General features: G+C 35.8%; 1 protein-coding gene across 8 annotated transcripts in view; it reads left to right on the plus strand.

The window, feature by feature from the left end:
* Positions 1-17,802, plus strand: part of LOC115217089 (calpain-9) — a 164,296-nt gene that overhangs the window by 83,852 nt on the left and 62,642 nt on the right. For all 8 annotated transcript variants that reach the window (XM_036507117.1, XM_036507118.1, XM_029786683.2 and 5 more), the window contains one exon: positions 13,820-13,917. In XM_036507117.1, the coding sequence (XP_036363010.1) occupies positions 13,820-13,917 (98 nt within the window). The remainder of the gene's footprint in view (positions 1-13,819; positions 13,918-17,802) is intronic.

The raw sequence follows: 17,802 nt of genomic DNA on the forward strand, positions 1-17,802 counted from the left end.
CCATTTGGTGACAGAACTCCTCTGCTAGCTGCACTAAATCATCAAACCCTTACAAATCAAGCTAAAAATAGCAACCAAATATCCCTCCAATTACACCCAAATGTTTTTTTTATAAAACATAAAAAGAACAATAGCCCACAAAAATGAAGAATTTTTGAAGTTGTTAGTCCTCATTCAACAGAAAAAAAAAATTTTTTAAAGACTTTTTTGAGTTCAAATTATTAAAATAGTTCAGGTATATTCCTGTTTTATTTTAATTTTATTTCATTTTTTATTTTAATTTCCTAAACACACATGATGATCTTATTCAAATCTTTTATGTTGGAAAGGTTCACACCATCTTTTTTCTTTTTAATTTAAAAATTGTTTTATTCTTGTTCTGAGTATTAGTGGCATTTTCATTTTTTTGTTTTTACTTTCAAACTAGTTTATATATATATATATATATATTGAATGATTATTGAATTCTGTTTACAAGCATTGTTGAAAATGGTTTCTTCTTTGTCAATAATTGTTAAAACTGGTTATTATGTTTATTCATATTTACTATGTACATATAACTGGCGCTGTCAGTTACAATGATGACTGCTCCAGTTGTGCCAATCAATGGAACAGCCTGCTTGTGAAATTAATGTGCAAGTAACCAATTCTCTTCGCTGGTCTGCAGTGGATCCCAAAGGATGTCCTCTTCGGAGAGCCTGTCGCAGGGCGGAGAAACAACAATTACTATACACACACATTATCAACCATGTGTGAAGGTGCATGACCAAGTGATTCAGGTGTTGTACTCACACTTGCAAGTTTATGGTTTCAGTTCCTAGACGAGGTGTGGTTGTGTAGTGTCCTTGAGCAAGACACTTCATCTCACAAGGCTCTGCAATCACGTCAGTGCCTGATGTGTGATACACTTCACCATACACCTGTTCAAACAACATTGATTTAATGAAAGGTGTGACTTCATGTACAGCACATATATTTGATCGCTCTAAAACAAATCATTTATGCAAATTGATCAACAAGAAATAGGAGAACTGTCTTTGTCGTACTACGAGTGACTACACTCAACATTTACTATGTACTTATGTTGCTTAAGATTTATATTTTAAAAGGGTTCATCCCAAGGTCCTGTTATTTGAGTTGGTGTAATTTAACTTTACAGTTGGATCCCTTTTTTATTAGGTGTCAGCATGTCTGTTTAGGGATTTAGAAAGAATTTATTGTCTTTCTCTTACATTATATAATTATAGTTCAATGGTTTTGTATTTAAGGTATTCCTCTCATGTGAAACAAAACAAGGTGTATGAAAATGTGGAACTCTTTAGAGATATCTCACTCGTACTCATATGCACACACATACACACTACACACACATACAAACACACACAAATGCACACATACACACAAGTGCACACATACACACAAACACACACACACTCCAGACATGCAGCACACACACACACACACACAGACCACACACACACACACACACACACACACTCTCCAGACATGCAGCACACATACACACACACCACACGAACATACACATGCAGACACACAAACACACACTGATGCACATACACCACACATATACCACACACACACACCACACATACCACACATACACGCCACACACACATACACCACACACACACACACACACACACATACCACACACACACATGCACATGACATACATTCTCTCAATGCAAATATTGATAAATTGATTTTCATAAAATTAATCTTAACAACTTAATTTTCATAAAAAGTTTTGGTGTTGGATTAACTTTCCTAATGCCATCCCGTCTCAGACTACTCTTTCATATTTAGACGAAAATCTGAATTAAAATCTCATTATAGCACAAACGATAACACAAGTATTCACTTGGTCTGCTTCAGTACAATATTTTTGCGGCTGAAGAAAGCTTTAAACCATCTTTTATATCAATAATACACTGATGTAATAACGAGTTGTTTATAAAGCTTGAAACACGTGTACCGTGATATCCTTTGTGTTCTGTTTTTAATTTATATTTGATATATTCTCTCTCACCTCTGCCACTATCTGGCATATACAGGTGCTTACACTTATCAGGTATTCACTCTAAATTTACTGTACCTACTTGTACATCCATACACATATAGTCGTGAATGGGTTAAAGTCCATGTTGGAAAAAATTAATTTATGATCAAATTAAATCTACCTTGAGGACGTAATTTCTTATACTAGAAGTGTGATCCCTCTATCCTGTACATAATGATAATGTTTTAATTTGAGATGAAACACTTTATTCTCTTTAACTCAATCTGCCTTGCTCCAGATTGATGTCGTACTTGACTAGTTTATGCTAGAGAAGGCATCCAACTGTAAAACTCGCTTGTGTCCCAATCTGTAATGCTATGGAACTCACTGTAGCATGGTAGAATTGCTCTAGGAATGTTAAAGAAAATGGTAATAAATTTGCTGTCAGTCTTCTGTGGTGTTTGTCCGCTTGTCTAAACAGAGCTGTGTGGAAGAGTCTGCTTCAAGCAATTGTGGATTCAAAGCTTCTGTAATATGAAAAACATTGTTTTAATCATATTGAAAAAACATTTTATTTCAGCTTTTGTATTATTTTGGTTCTTAAAACATAAGAGATTAAAATATCTTTTTCTCTGCACGAAAACTACAAAATATATATATATAACCAAACGACTTCAAATATTTTAATTAATATAATGTTTTAATTAATGTCAATGTTACAAGATATTATAAACAAGAATCTTAGACAGGAAAGAAAGAAGGAAAAAAACAAGTCTTGTCAGTCTGTTTCTTTCTCTGTCTCAAATTAATGTCTGATATTATTTACAAAATGTATGTTCGACTTATCAATTAGAAATATCTAAATGTTTCTACATTCTCTCTCTCTCTCTCTCTCTCTCTCCTCTCTTTCTCTCTTTCTATCTCTCCCCTCTTTCTCTCTCTCTATCGCTATCTCCCCTCTCTTTCTCTCTTTCTCTCTCCCCTCTCTTTCTATCTCTCTTTCTTTCTATCTCTCCCCTCTTTCTCTCTCTCTCTTTCTCTCTCTCCCCTCTCTTTTTTTCTTTCTCCCTCCCCCCTCTATCTGTCTCTCTCTCTCCCCCTCCTACTGAACCCAAAGCAACAATTTCAATCTCCAATGTTACTTTCCTTTAATGAAAATAACTAATCATTACTTCTTTTTTTCTCTGTTTTCTTCATTTTTTTATAGTTTTTCCTTTTTTCTTTCTTTTTCTCTTCTCAATGAAGGTACGTAGCCCAGTGGTTAAGGTGTTGGGTTCATAATCATTAGGTATTGAGTTCAATTTCTGAACCAGGTAGCACACTGTGTTCTTGAGCAAGCCACTTCACTTCAAGTTACTCAATGAGTCCCAGTGACTCCTTGTGGTTAACCTTACAACAGATTGATGTCCTATTCAAAGGGGGTTTTAGGATTTCAGTCTAAAAATACCCTGAAAATCCTCATAAGCTCCTACATCATGAGATTATGACCCTTTTCTTCAAACTCTTTTCCTGTCTTTCCTGGACATTGTTATTTTGTATCTGATTTTAAGCAATTGTAATATATATATACACACACACACAGAGTTAATATTATATTGAAAGCAAACAAATTCACAGGTTACATCATGGAAGAGTCATCTTAGCCAATCTAAAAACACACAAAATCAGCGAGTCCGCTGCCCTAACCACTGGGCCATTGCACCTCCACAAATGCGCCCTTTTAAAGCCTAGCCAGGCTCATGGCTCCGGTTTCCTGGTTTCAATGGCATACGACGTGTTCCCCAGCTAGACAGGATGCCAGTCCATTGCAGCGTTACTCATTTTTGCCAGCTGAGTGGACTGGAGCAACATGAAATGAAGTGTTTTGCTCAAGAATACATGTTGCCTGATCCAGGAATCGAAACCACAATCTTTATGATCATGATGCTGACACCCTGACCCCTAAGCCACGCGCTTCCACACAATGTTATTTGAAAAGTAAATAATCACATCATCAAAATTTTGAAGCTACAAAATAATTCATAATTAATTCAAATCAATATGAATAAATAAGCATTACATTTGACAGAGTAATCTAAATGCTTAAGGGTTAAGGCAAGCTCAGATCAAATTAATAATCAAATAAATAGAACTCTTAAAACTCATAATTAAGGATTCACAAATTTGAAATTAGTCTTAGAATTGATTTTAAGAACCCTGTTGCTTTTATTTTTGTCTGTTTCTTTTTTTAAAATTATTTTTGTTAGTGATTATATTAGTGACCTTAATACAATGCAGCAAAACAACATCTATGTAATTGAACAACAGTGTAACAATAACAGAACAATAGTGTAAAAGAATAACAGTGCTACAGAATAACAGTTACATAAAACAAAATATAACATACTGTATTTGATGGCATAAAAGATACACAAGCATATTAGATGTAACCCAGTTTCAGCAGTACCAATTTCAAAGAAATATGTTAGCCCATTAAACCATGTAATACTTAAAGTAAATTGTCATCTAAGACCTAGGGTGGCTTTTTTTAGATACTTTTTTTGAAAAAGTACCTCATATGCTATCAAAAACTGCACATATATAAGTGCAGCCACAGGTGCGTGGCTAAGAAGTTTGCCCCTCAACCTCATAATTTTAGGTTCAGTCCCATTGTGTGGTACATTAAAAAATCTGCTTCCTCTAATCCATGAAGTGACCAATGCATTGTGAGGGTCAAACAGAATTTAAGGCAGATCTTCTTTGGTTGGAGGCCTTAACTGTCGCTCACCATCTCTTGTTTCTAAGCAAGATAATATTTCTCCATGGCCTTGCATGGTTTTCACAGAAAAATGGAAATGGACAACACTGCTTGGATGAGGGTGATGCTTGTTTACAGCTATCTCACATTTTTTTTTTTTAAAGTGCATTCTATATGCCATCAAATACTGCACATATGTGGATGCAGCCGTAGATGTGAGGGCAAGAAGTTTGCTTTTCAACCATGAGATTTCATGTCTAGTTCCATTGCGTGACTCATTGGAAAATTAACTTCTACTATATCTCTGGGCTGACCAATGCCTTATGAGGGAATTTGGTAGAAGGATATCTATGGAAAAACACACACACACCAAAAAAAAAAAAATTGTTCTATTCTTTTGAATACCACCATTTTGATGATATGAAATAGTTGATAAACTTTCCAAATCCTGGGAGGATGAAAGAAACCCTTTGATCCTGATAGAATTTAAATTCAAAATGTTAAGAAATATTGTACTGTATTTACCAATTCTCTCTTTTACTACTTTAATAGTAATTGATGTTAATGGTAGCCTTTATTAATTACTCTGATACTTAATGTTAATAATTTCATGATAATACATAATTTTAATAATTCTAAAAAGTAATTTTTAACTATGATTGTTAATAAGAAAAAAAAAATTCTTATTGATTCTCCTTTTGATAATATCAATTTTTAATCTCATTTTCTTCCTTCCTAGCTTGAGATGAAGGTAAATTTGCCGAAGTCTTTTGAAAATCCTGTGAAGTTTGTCATGACTTATGTCTGTCTTCCCCACTACTTCCACCAAAACCCTTTTTCAGACTAACTATGAAAATATCTGTCCCTATTTCACTGCAGCTGTTTCCCACCCCTCTCGTCTCCACCCCCACAATTTTTATCCAATTTCTACTATTGCTGTGCAGCACTGTGTTACTCAAGAACTAAGACACATTGTTTTTTTTTTTTTTCTATATGTGTTCTTGTATTTACCAAACTGTAAATGGTTATTTTCTTGGTTTTCATGTCCAACTTCCTTCTTCCTTCTCAGTGAAATTGTGTGTTACCATTCCTCACATTATATGCAGAAAATCAAGGGGTACCATTCTCTACTGTAAGCAATAAGTTCTTTGTACAGGTTTGAATACAATCAAGCCAGTACTGCAAGATATGAAAGATTTTTGGACCACAAATTTATAGAGTACCATTGTTCATAGTTATGTCCATTACCAAGGCACTTAACAGTCAAGAGCTCTGTCCATCTACTGTAAATATGCACCACATGGTGGTGTAACAGTTTCGCTGTTACTTTACAGTTTAGGTAATGGTAAAACTATAAAAGACACAAGTGTTTTATTATTGTCTTGTGGTGAGTTCAAACCAATCATTTTGTTGATATGACATCCTCTCTCAAGAGACAGAGTTTAGATATTGGGCTGGCAACTTTCTCCTCACAGAAAACACTCACAGTTTTACAAAAACTAATGACAAATTAGACGTGCATAAATTAGGATGGGATGTGTATAAATGAATGATAATAAGGAGGAGGAGGAATAAATATGGGCTTCAAAAAACTAATAGAAGAAATATGAGACCAACTAAAGCTTAAATTTTGCATACATGTATGAGGCTGTGTGTCTGTATAGCAAGTGACTGTCAGAAGGGGAAATTATGAATAAAGCAATAGGACTGTGGTAAGTTTTTGTGGCAAACCACATTTGTGATCCCTGTCTCTCCTGGTTTCAATCTTTGTGCCAATTCCCTCATAATACTAATAACTTTAGGGAAAAACACAAACATCATGACCTTCATACTCTATTTTTTTTTGCTCTTTTTTTTATATTTTTTCACTTTTTAAAGTCCCAGCCTCGTCTGGCACCTGTGTCGGTGGCACATAAAATCACCCACTACACTCTCGGAGTGGTTGGCGTTAGGAAGGGCATCCAGCTGTAGAAACACTGCCAGATCTGACTGGCCTGGTGCAGCCTCCGGGCTTCCCAGACCCCAGTTGAACCGTCCAACCCATGCTAGCATGGAAAGCGGACGTTAAATGATGAACAGTTTCAAGTCTTTATTGATCCATTACAAGTTTGGAGAGACTATTTCATGGCATTTATTAAGTCAATATTTACTTTCTTGTATAAGCATGAAGAAATAATTAGACACAAATCCATCACTCAACTTGCCTGATAAAGCTAGACACCTTTTCTAATCCACAGTCAAATTATTAATATTAGGAATAAGATCTTATAGTGAAACGACTTTATCATCCAACCCAGGCTTGTAAGGTAACAGAGACAGAAACAAAAGATAATGAAGAAAGACAAAAAAAAGGGTTTAACCCTCTCCCTGTCCAAAGCATTTTCATAAGTTTGTCATTAAACGTTCATGCTCGTTATAGACTTTTCAGTAGCCGTTGTCTTATACGTTATGAGTAATATAAAACTTGGCGTTTGTAAAGTACCAAGTTACTCTGAGGGTTGAAAGAAATTGGGTTTGTGCATCATACATGATGCATGGGTACCAGGGAAGTCGAAATTCAAATATATAAATGTTTATAGGGTGAATTATAATGCTGGTAAATCTTGTTTCCTCTATATGAATGTAGTAAATGAAAATGCATTTGATTAAATTCTAGGTTTGAGCTATTAATAATCTTCAACTGAAAATTCAGTTTGGTTATGGAAAAATATAATAATAATTTGGTTTTGATTTAGTTTTGATCAGTGAAGATTTTCCATTTCTGTGTGTGTGTATGTACACACATGCACACACATACAGATATGTATACATGCTTACATATACTCTTTACTCTTTTACTTGTTTCAGTCATTTGACTGCAGCCATGCTGGAGCACCTCCTTCAGTCGAGTAAATCGACCCCAGGACTTATTCTTTTGAAGCCTAGTACTTATTCTATCGGCTTCTTTTGCCGAACTGCTAAGTTACAGGGATGTAAACACACCAGCATAGGTTGTCAAGCGATGTTTTTTTTTGGGGGGGGGGGGCAAACACAGACACACAAACATATACACACACATACATATATATATATATATATACGATGGGCTTCTTCCAGTTTTCGTCTACCAAATCCACTTACAAGGCTTTGGTCGGCCCGAGGCTATTGTAGAAGAAGACACTTGCCCAAGGTGCCACACAGTGGGACTGAACCCAGAACCATGTGGTTCATAAGCAAGCTACTTAACACACAGCCACTCCTACGCCTATTTGTGCAAATTTGTTTATTATATATGGACAGAAAGATGGATAGTGTGTGTGTGTGTGTGTGTGCAGCTTGACAAACATGAGAAGGCAAATGGAATATTATGCCAGCCATATCTCTCTCTTGAACACAAAACCAGGCTGCATATGAAAGTATTGCACCCAAGAATCTAAAACAAAACAACGCAAGTTCCATTGACTGTACACTAACCCTTGCCACCCTCTCTAGCTTTACACCAATCTTACTAAGACATGAGGTTAGTAATAAGAGAGTGTCGGTTAGAGGTTGACATATTTAACATAGTAAGCATTAAAAAGCTAACTAGAAATAATTATGCAAATAATGGAAAGACAGTATTAGAACTTGATTAATATCATTAGATGTTAATATTAATACTGATAACACTAACGTGGGGCTTCAAAGTAATTTCGCTGAGTAATTTATTCACAAGTAAATCAAGATGGTTATGGTTATATTAGAAAAGATATTGCACGAAATGTCTGTCATTTTGCCAGCTCAAGAAGTGTGAACACGGGAAGGTTGTTATGTGGAGCAGAGATGGAGATGACGTGTCAGGTTCTGCTAGCATTCTTCATTCTAAGCAAAGTCATTAAACCGTTCTTTTACATATGAGTGGTTTTATGTTAATGTTCATAAAATTACATAAGAACATACAAATTATATCTATATATATATATATATATACACTCACACACATGCACATATACACACACACATGTACATGTGTATGTATGTGTATATATATATATATATATATATAAAATTTAGGGTTTAGCAACAAGTTGCTTCACCACATACCAAAAATTTAGAAATAGCAGCCAAAGACAGCTAATTCTTTTAACTACAAAATATGACTCCACTGGCAATTAAATTAATAATTCTTTACCCTATTTCTCTAATGTGTATATATATATAAAATACACACACATGCACATACGCACACACATGCACATACACACACACATATACATGTATATGTATATACATATGTATATACATATACATGTATATACATACATACATACATACATACATACATACATACATGTGTGTATATGCATGTGTATACCCACACCATAGCTATGGGGCTTGTAAGTGCTGAAACAAGTAACATTTGCCAAGCTTTGCTCCATTTTTTAGATGCATATATAATTTCAAGCAGCATAAACATGCCTTTGGCCTTCCAACCCTTAGTGCAATGCAGTAGTGAGTACGTATATATATATATATACACATACATTTTATATATACATATATATGTATGTATTTATTACATCCTGTGGGTGTGCCATATATATTTACCCATTCTTCGTTTTATCATAAAATTAAATGTCTTGGGTTTTAATTAATGGAATTTTACTGGGTGATTGTTATGTTTATTAACAATATTTTACACATATTTACAATTCAAAATGGCCACTCTCTGCCTTCATCACAGCACTTAATTCTTTATAGCAGCCATTTTCAATGCTATAATTTGCTCGCATATTCTTCGAGCTACCATATTTAATAAAGTGTAAACAATAAAATTAAAGAATTTCAGGAAATATACAACATTTGCAACTATTTTCACAAATAGGAATATTTCAGTTTATGTTTGAATAATGGATAAATTATTATGTTTAAATAATGGCTAAATGTATATGCTGCACTGAGTGTAGGCTGGGTCAAAAATCACCAAGCCTGCTTGCATATTGCAATCTGTAGGCTTACTCTGCTGGCTTCAGCTGTTGCGCCAACTGCATTTTTGTACTTCGTGAATTTTGGTACTCCCAGTGTACCCTTTGTATGCATGAATACGTGCACACCAACTTGCTCACACGCACTTACACCTGTAGGGACATATTGTCACGTTGTTTAGACATTCACTTCACAGTCACCAGGTACTAGGTTCAATTCTTATTTCTTTATTGCCCACAAGGGGCTAAAGATAGAGGGGACAAACAAGGACAGACAAACGGATTAAGTCGATTACATCGACCCCCAGTACATAACTGGTACTTAATTTATCGACCCCCAAAAGGATGAAAGGCAAAGTCGACCTCGGCGGAATTTGAACTCAGAACGTAGCGGCAGATGAAATACCATCAAGCATTTCGCCTGGCGTGCTAACAATTCTGCCAGCTCACCGCCTTATCACCAGGTTTAATTCTACTATGGAGCACCTTGACCAACTGTCAAGATGGCACCAAATTTTTTTGACTAAAATTGAGTAGATGGAAATTGTGCTGAAGCCCATTGGAAGGACTATACCTGTGATTCAAAGGGGCTCAAACTTGTTACATCACAGTGTCCCTTTAACTCTGGCCCAAGGATTACATTAATAGTATGAGTTTCTCAGAATACACTTTCTAAGTGGCGTGGTAGCTCCATTGTTTAGATAAAAGCAATGTCTGATAATCCAACTTACAAATTGATGTAGGGGTGCATATGATGCAATAGAAACTACCATCTGAAGAATTGACTAACAAGATCAATAAATCCATTTTGATTTGAAGAAAATCATTTTGATTGACGTAAAATCTGTGTTCACCAAATTTCTCAGTTGTCAGATGACGTCTTGGTGAAAGCATCAATGTTGTAATAGACTGAAAGTCTGAATTTAACAATTCTTCATCATCATCAGTTTTACGTCCTCTTTTCCAAGCTTGCATGAGTTAGATGAGTCCTTTCCAACATAGTGTCTAGCTGTTTATTGTATTATTCCTTTGTCATGTCTTTCATGAGGTTCAACATCCTGAAATCAACTTTTCCCACCTCTGCTCACACTTTCCTTGGTCTTCCTTTTGAAGGAATATGAATATATAAATGACAGTGTGTGTGATCAATATTTCACACCAGGTCAATTCTAGTTCAGCAGATCCATGATCAAATGCACTCCATCCATGATTAGCCTTATATTTTTCAGCCACAGTGTACTCCACACTACATTAACCAATGTATCCTATTTTGGAGACAGCAGGATGGCTTTTGCTGGTGATTTAGCAGCTATTTCTAGCAGGTTGAGCCATGTAGAGACTTCTGATTCCTGTATATATGTTTAGTGATGCAATGACTATTCACTTCAATGTTAATAGCTTTCTTGTTATTAGTTATTAATTACTATTAATTACACATTTAATTCAAATCATTAACAGAAATGGCAACTATAAATGTTTAACACTTAACTTAGCTTTATTTCACAGTTCTCGTTAGAATTAATTATTCACACCTGGCAACGGCACATAGTGGTCTCGATAATGACTCTTTGGAATGCCTCTGATATTGTGCCATTATACAGCAACTACTACCATTGTTTATCTTGTTTAATCCTGGATTAGCCCAGATTAAACAGATCCATTATTAATGGAACTTCAGCCATGATCCTCCTGTCTAATTCTATATCCAAGTTGATATTATCCAATGTGAGTCTTTTTTTTTTATTTTAAGACTATAAGGCATGACTTGAGGAAATTTGGTTGCTATTTCTTGAAGGTCTAGAAAGCACGTAGAGGTTCCCTTGTTGGCACTTTAAAGGCAGACATTTTCTGTCAGAGCTTGAACCTCCTATCCGTTGCATTCTTGGCAACCATGTTACCAATAATACTAGTACACTCTGTAAAGTGGTTGGCATTAGGAAGGGCACTCAGTGGTAGAAATCAAGCCAAAACACACTGTGGGATCTAATTCTTTACTACCCACAAGGGGCTAAACACAGAGAGGACAAACAAGGACAGACAAACAGATTAAGTCAATTATATCGACCCCAGTGTGTAACTGGTACTTATTTAATCGACCCCGAAAGGATGAAAGGCAAAGTCAACCTCGGCGGAATTTGAACTCAGAATGTAATGGTAGATGAAATACCGCTAAGCATTTCGCCCGGCGTGCTAACGTTTCTGCCAGTTCACCGCCTTTGGACCTGTGGGACCTGGCATGGCCCCTGGCCTTGCCAGTTGCTGTCAAGCCAGCCAACTTATGCCAGCATGGAAAACGGATGTTAAATGTTGATGATGATGATGATGACTACAAAGCAGTTGCCCTTAGATTGTGCCCCAGCTGTATTGTTAAACTTGTGTCTAGATATCTATTCATCTAGAGAGGTAGTGAAGTGTAGCACCATATTTTAAGCTAAATACGCAAGCTATGTGTGCTAGATGTTCTACTAAAAATAATTCTTGGTTTAGTGGGGAAATTTCTTAGCTCAGTCTATGTACTACTCATCAAGGGGTAACATTAGAATAAGTTTATTTGCAGAGCTTAAGTACCTGAAGTAATACAATAGGGAATAATACAATAACGAGACTATAGCAGATTATAATTAATTGCTTAGTGTTAGCATCAAGTGTGTAAGGAGGGAAAAACATCTCCATTGTTTTCTCACATCATCAAAGTAAACTGATAAATAATTAGTCAAGTTACACATACACACACATGCTCATGTGTATATATATATATATATACACACACACACACACACTCACAGCTACACATTATGAAAACAATGAATACTAAAAGAATGAAGACAACATGGAGGAAACAGGTTGTAACAAATGCATTAATTTAATGCTTAAAAAGAAGGGAAAGAATCTTGACGTTTTGGAGGTTAGTCCTTCATCAGAAGATAAAAGAGAGAAATAAAGGAGGGGAGTGAATGAGAAAAAGTGATCGGAGAAAGGAAAGGAAATAATGTTGTCACTTGGGTCATGGGGAGGTTAACTCCTCTACGGACTATTTATTGCTAACATGGAGCATAAGTTTCATCAGACCTTGTATTTTATCTTGTGCTAAGAAAATAGTGAAGCAATCTGCTTTCTTCATTACTTCAAGATAGCATCCCCACTGCTCTTTTCCAGTTATTTCTTTCATCTTCTTTCCTTCTTCAAACTAATGTCTACTTATTTCATTTTTCAGCATTTAATATTCTTTTCCTCATTGTTTTCTGTCTATCATAAGATCATGTATTGACAATATATTCGTAATGTCTATTCATTTAATGTATAAATAAATATGTACACATACATGTTATTATGTTACTGTTCTTTCATGGTAATTTTATATCGATATTTGCTGTGTCTAAATACCATTTCTTTTTCACTGAAATCTTTCAGACATTTCTACCAAAATGTTAAATTTCTTTTAAAATATTTTCCTATTTCTTCCCAAAATTATTTTACTAACCTACAATTTCTAAGAACTTTTATGCATGTTCCACATCTATACAGGTTCTTTCTTCCTTTACCCATGTATTTTTTGACTTTTGGTGGGAGGGTAGTATATGTATATAAATATATATAAAATATTTGCTTCTAACATTTCAAATTGTATAACTTTCTCAGTGACCTCACATACACATGCACATATGCTTTTCTTTTGAAAAACTATTTCAAATCTTTTGTTTGTTTTCTCCTTCTCCATATACTTAATAAACTGAGCACAAGAAAGCAGAGTAAGAAGAAAAGGAATAAATTTTATAGTAATTTTTGGATTTAAAAAAAAATATCTTTCTTTTATATATAGACATAAAATTTGGAAAATTTAATTTTATAAGTTTGTATTTAAATAACAAGAAAGTGGATTAAATTTAGAAAAAACCAGAAGAAAATATTAAAAATTGCTTTAATCTTGCTTCTTATCTCTTAATGATTAAAGTTATTCATTGTAAAAATTTATATATATATATATGTGTTTGTTGTGCTATTGCAAGTAGATAATAATTACATTGAATTAAGTTATATTTTCCATTAGATTTCCAATGTTTTTTAATTGAAAATCTTTTATTGTATTATATTACTAAATCTATGTTTCTTGAACCAAAGGTTGAAATTGAAACTCCAAGAAAGAAAGGCAAGATACCAATGGTGAGAATCCGTAACCCATGGGGTGAAAGTGAATGGAATGGCGCATGGAGTGACCAGTAAGTTTTTGCTTGTTTTTCTCCTATATCACTATCATATCTCATCTTCTTCCCCAACAGAAATATCCAACCACATAAAACTTAGCTACATCATCATCATCATCATCGTTTAACATCCGTTTTCCATGCTAGCATGGGTTGGATGGTTCGACTTGGGTCTGAGAAGCCAGGAGGCTGCGCCAGGCTCCAGTCTGATCTGGCAGTGTTTCTACAGCTGGATGCCCTTCCTAATGCCAACCACTCCATGAGTGTAGTGGGTGCTTTTTACGTGCCACCGGCACAGGGGCCAGATGAGGCTGGCAAATGGCCATGATCGGTTGGTGCTTTTTACGTGTTACCAACACGGATGCCAGTCAAGCGGTGTTGGCATCAGCCACATTTGGATGGTGCTTTTTATATACCACCGGCACGGGTATCATTTTTACACATTTGTTTGATTCATCATCATAAACATCAGCATTATCCATTTTTCCAAACTTCTGCAGGTCAGGTGTTCTCCATCATTAACACCTCCCTTATCTGCTGTCACCCTCAATGCTTTCCCATATTTACTGAAACCTCTCTTATATTTCTCTTCATCGATTGCTACAATCACTTTTAGCTTGCCCATTCACCAAGTCCAAGCCTCTATTTCACCTCACCTATTCTCACCACCCCTGATGTCCCCGTGGGCATGTCCTAACTAATCTTCACGATTATCTCTCTCACTATTGCTCTCCTTATCTTATCTCACTTTCTACTTCACTTTCCTTTTTCTTATTTCTTTATTGCCCACAAGGAGCTAAACATAGAGGGGAGAAAAAAGGACAGACAAAGGGATTAAGTCGATTACATCGACCCCAGTGTGTAACTGGTACTTATTTAATCGACCCCAAAAGGATGAAAGGCAAAGTTGACCTTGGCGGAATTTGAACTCAGAACATAACGGCAGACGAATTACCGCTAAGTATTTTGCCCAGCGTGCTAACGATTCTGCCAGTTTACTGCCTTCACTTTCCTTTTCTTTTCAACTGGGATATCCATGTATGTACAGCAAAACCCCTATCTCTATCCCTCATTACCTTTAATCTCTCAAAAGATACAAAGTCACATTAGAATAAGTTTATTTGTAGTGCTTAAGTACCTGAAGTAATACAATAAGGAATAATACAATAGAGAGACTATATTGGATTACAATTAATTGCTTAGTGTTAGCATCAAGTGTGTAAGGAGGGAAAAATATCTCCATTGTTTTCTCACCTCATCACATAGTAAACTGATAAATAATTAGCCAAGTTACACATACACACACATGCTCATGTGTATACACACACACTCACATCTACATATTATGAAAACAATGAATGCTAAAAGAAAGAAGATAACATGGAGGAAACAAGTTGTAACCAATACTACTCTGAGGACTCTTTTTTGGCTTTTTTGTCTTGCAAGGTACTTGGAGACCCTGTCGATGCTGGTGCCATGTAAAAAGCACCCAATACACTTTGTAAAGTGGTTGGTCTTAGGAAGGGCATCCAGCTGTAGAAACCATGCCAAAACAAACAAAAGAGCCTGGTATGGCTTTCAGCTTTGCCAGCTCCTATCAAATTGTCCAACCCATACCAGCATAGAAAAACAGACGTTAAATGATGATGATGATGATTACTAAACAACATTTAAACTTATGTTTCGGTTATTTGACTATCTGGTTCATGACCTAATTCTATTCAACATGTTATATAATTGGTAAGCTAGATGTTATGCACAAAACAATTTCAGCTACATAAAAAGCAAAAAGGCTATAGAAATGCAGTCCCACGCATAAAAAAATAGCAACACAATGGCTTTCAAATTGTTATGATAATAGTTAGTAGTGTAAACTACATTCACATACCTTCCACTTTTTTTGGATGGTAGGTGTGATTTGAAAGAGATTTGCCTGTCTTTTCATGCATAATATCTGGTGGTAGCCAAACTGCAATTAAAGGAGATTGACTTACTTGGTTAGGGTGGAAACGTGAGACAAATTTTTAAATTCCATTTTCCCTGTGTAAAACAATATATGTAGCCTGTATTTTTACATATATATAAAACTTAAAGCACAGGCATAAGAAGTTCACTTCGTAGCCATGTTTCTGGTTCACTCCCACTACACAACACCTTGAGCAAGTATCTTATTATAGTCACAGTCCAATGAATGCTTTGTGAATGTGTATATGTCTATATATAAGTGTGTTTATGTGTATTTGTGTATGTGCATAGCCATTCCAGACTCCACCACCACCACAACTTGGCAATCAGTATACGTTTGTTTACATCCCCATGATTTAGCAGTTCAGCAAAAAACACTGATATAATATGACTTCAAACAAGATAAGTGCTAGGGTCAAGTTAGTGCTCCAGCATGGCTGCAGTACAATGACTAAAACAAGTGAAAGAATGAAAAACAAATATTACCATAATTTGGGTTATATATTTAAGAGATGAACCATGTACACCACTTGCATCATTTACATTCGATGGATATATGCCCACGGGCATATGGTGTAGTGGTTAAGAGCACGGGCTACTAACCCCAAGATTCTAAGGTCAATTCCAAGCAGTGACCTGAACTATAACAATAATAATAATAACATCGAAAACCACTATCTTATAGTCATGTGTGCAACACCTTAACCATTAAGTTGTACCTCCACACATACACATGTATGTGTGTGTTTTGGTCCACCAGCACTTGACAACCAGTATTAGTTTGTTTACATCCATGTAACTCAGTGGCCTGACAAAAGAGGGACAGAATAAGTAGCAGAATTAAAACATAAATACTGGAGTCAATTTGTTTGGCTAAACCCCTCAAGGTGGTGCCCCAGCATGGTCACTGCCCAATGACAGAAAAGAGCCAATAAAAGATGCAAAAGACATTTAAAGTAAGATTGCTCCTATGTTTTCACTCATTAAATACTTCAATAGATTAAATATTCCTTCGTCTAATAAAATGAGTTGTGCAGGGAAGAGGGAACAACAAATAGAGCCTTGCTTATTTTTGATTTAGATTGCAGTTCAGTCTGTGTTATGTTCACAGTGAGCTGATCCATTGTTTTAAATCAACTACAACAAACCAATGTTGAAATTGCTGGGAGCTTTACACACCCTGGTTTCCCTGGGTATTATATTTCTAGATTTTATTTACATACTTCACCGACTTAATCAAAAGAACACAAGCAGCCCCCATAACCTGTTTCAAGGCCTGTGGAATTAAGTTTCCCTGCTGATCAGAAAGCTAACCTAAATGTTTACAACACAGTGGACTCGGCTAAAGTCACCTAAGGGCCTGATGGTGATTTTGTACCAGGTGATAGGTTAACTCTTTTAATGCCAACTAAATTGCCTCCAGTTTTATGACACAAACCTCCTGTTGTGTTTTGATCTCAATTGAAATTTCCTATTAAAATCTTATGTTAATTTGTTCTAGACACCAGCTTAATTAATTATTTTGAACCTTAATGAAACAAAGGCAGTGTATTTCAACAGAGGAAATAAATATCAAACTCAAAATATCAGCATCAAAATAATATCAAATGGAAATTGTAGTTGTGATACCTGTGCCGGTGGCACGTAAAATGCAACATCCAAACGTGGCCGATGCCAGTGCCACCTTGACTGGCTTCCGTGCCAGTGGCAGGTAAAAAGCACCAACTGATCGTGGCCGCTGCCAGCCTCCCCTGGCACCTGTGACGGTGGCACATAAAAAGCACCCACTACACTCACGGAGTGGTTGGTGTTAGGAAGGGCATCCAGGTGTAGAAACACTGCCAGATCAGACTGGAGCCTGGTGCAGCCTCCTGGCTTCCCAGACCCCAGTCAAACCGTCCAACCCATGCTAGCATGGAAAACGGACGTTAAACG

The sequence above is a fragment of the Octopus sinensis genome, linkage group LG11 (genome assembly GCF_006345805.1).
Source record: "Octopus sinensis linkage group LG11, ASM634580v1, whole genome shotgun sequence".
In the NCBI taxonomy this organism is placed as follows: domain Eukaryota; kingdom Metazoa; phylum Mollusca; class Cephalopoda; order Octopoda; family Octopodidae; genus Octopus; species Octopus sinensis.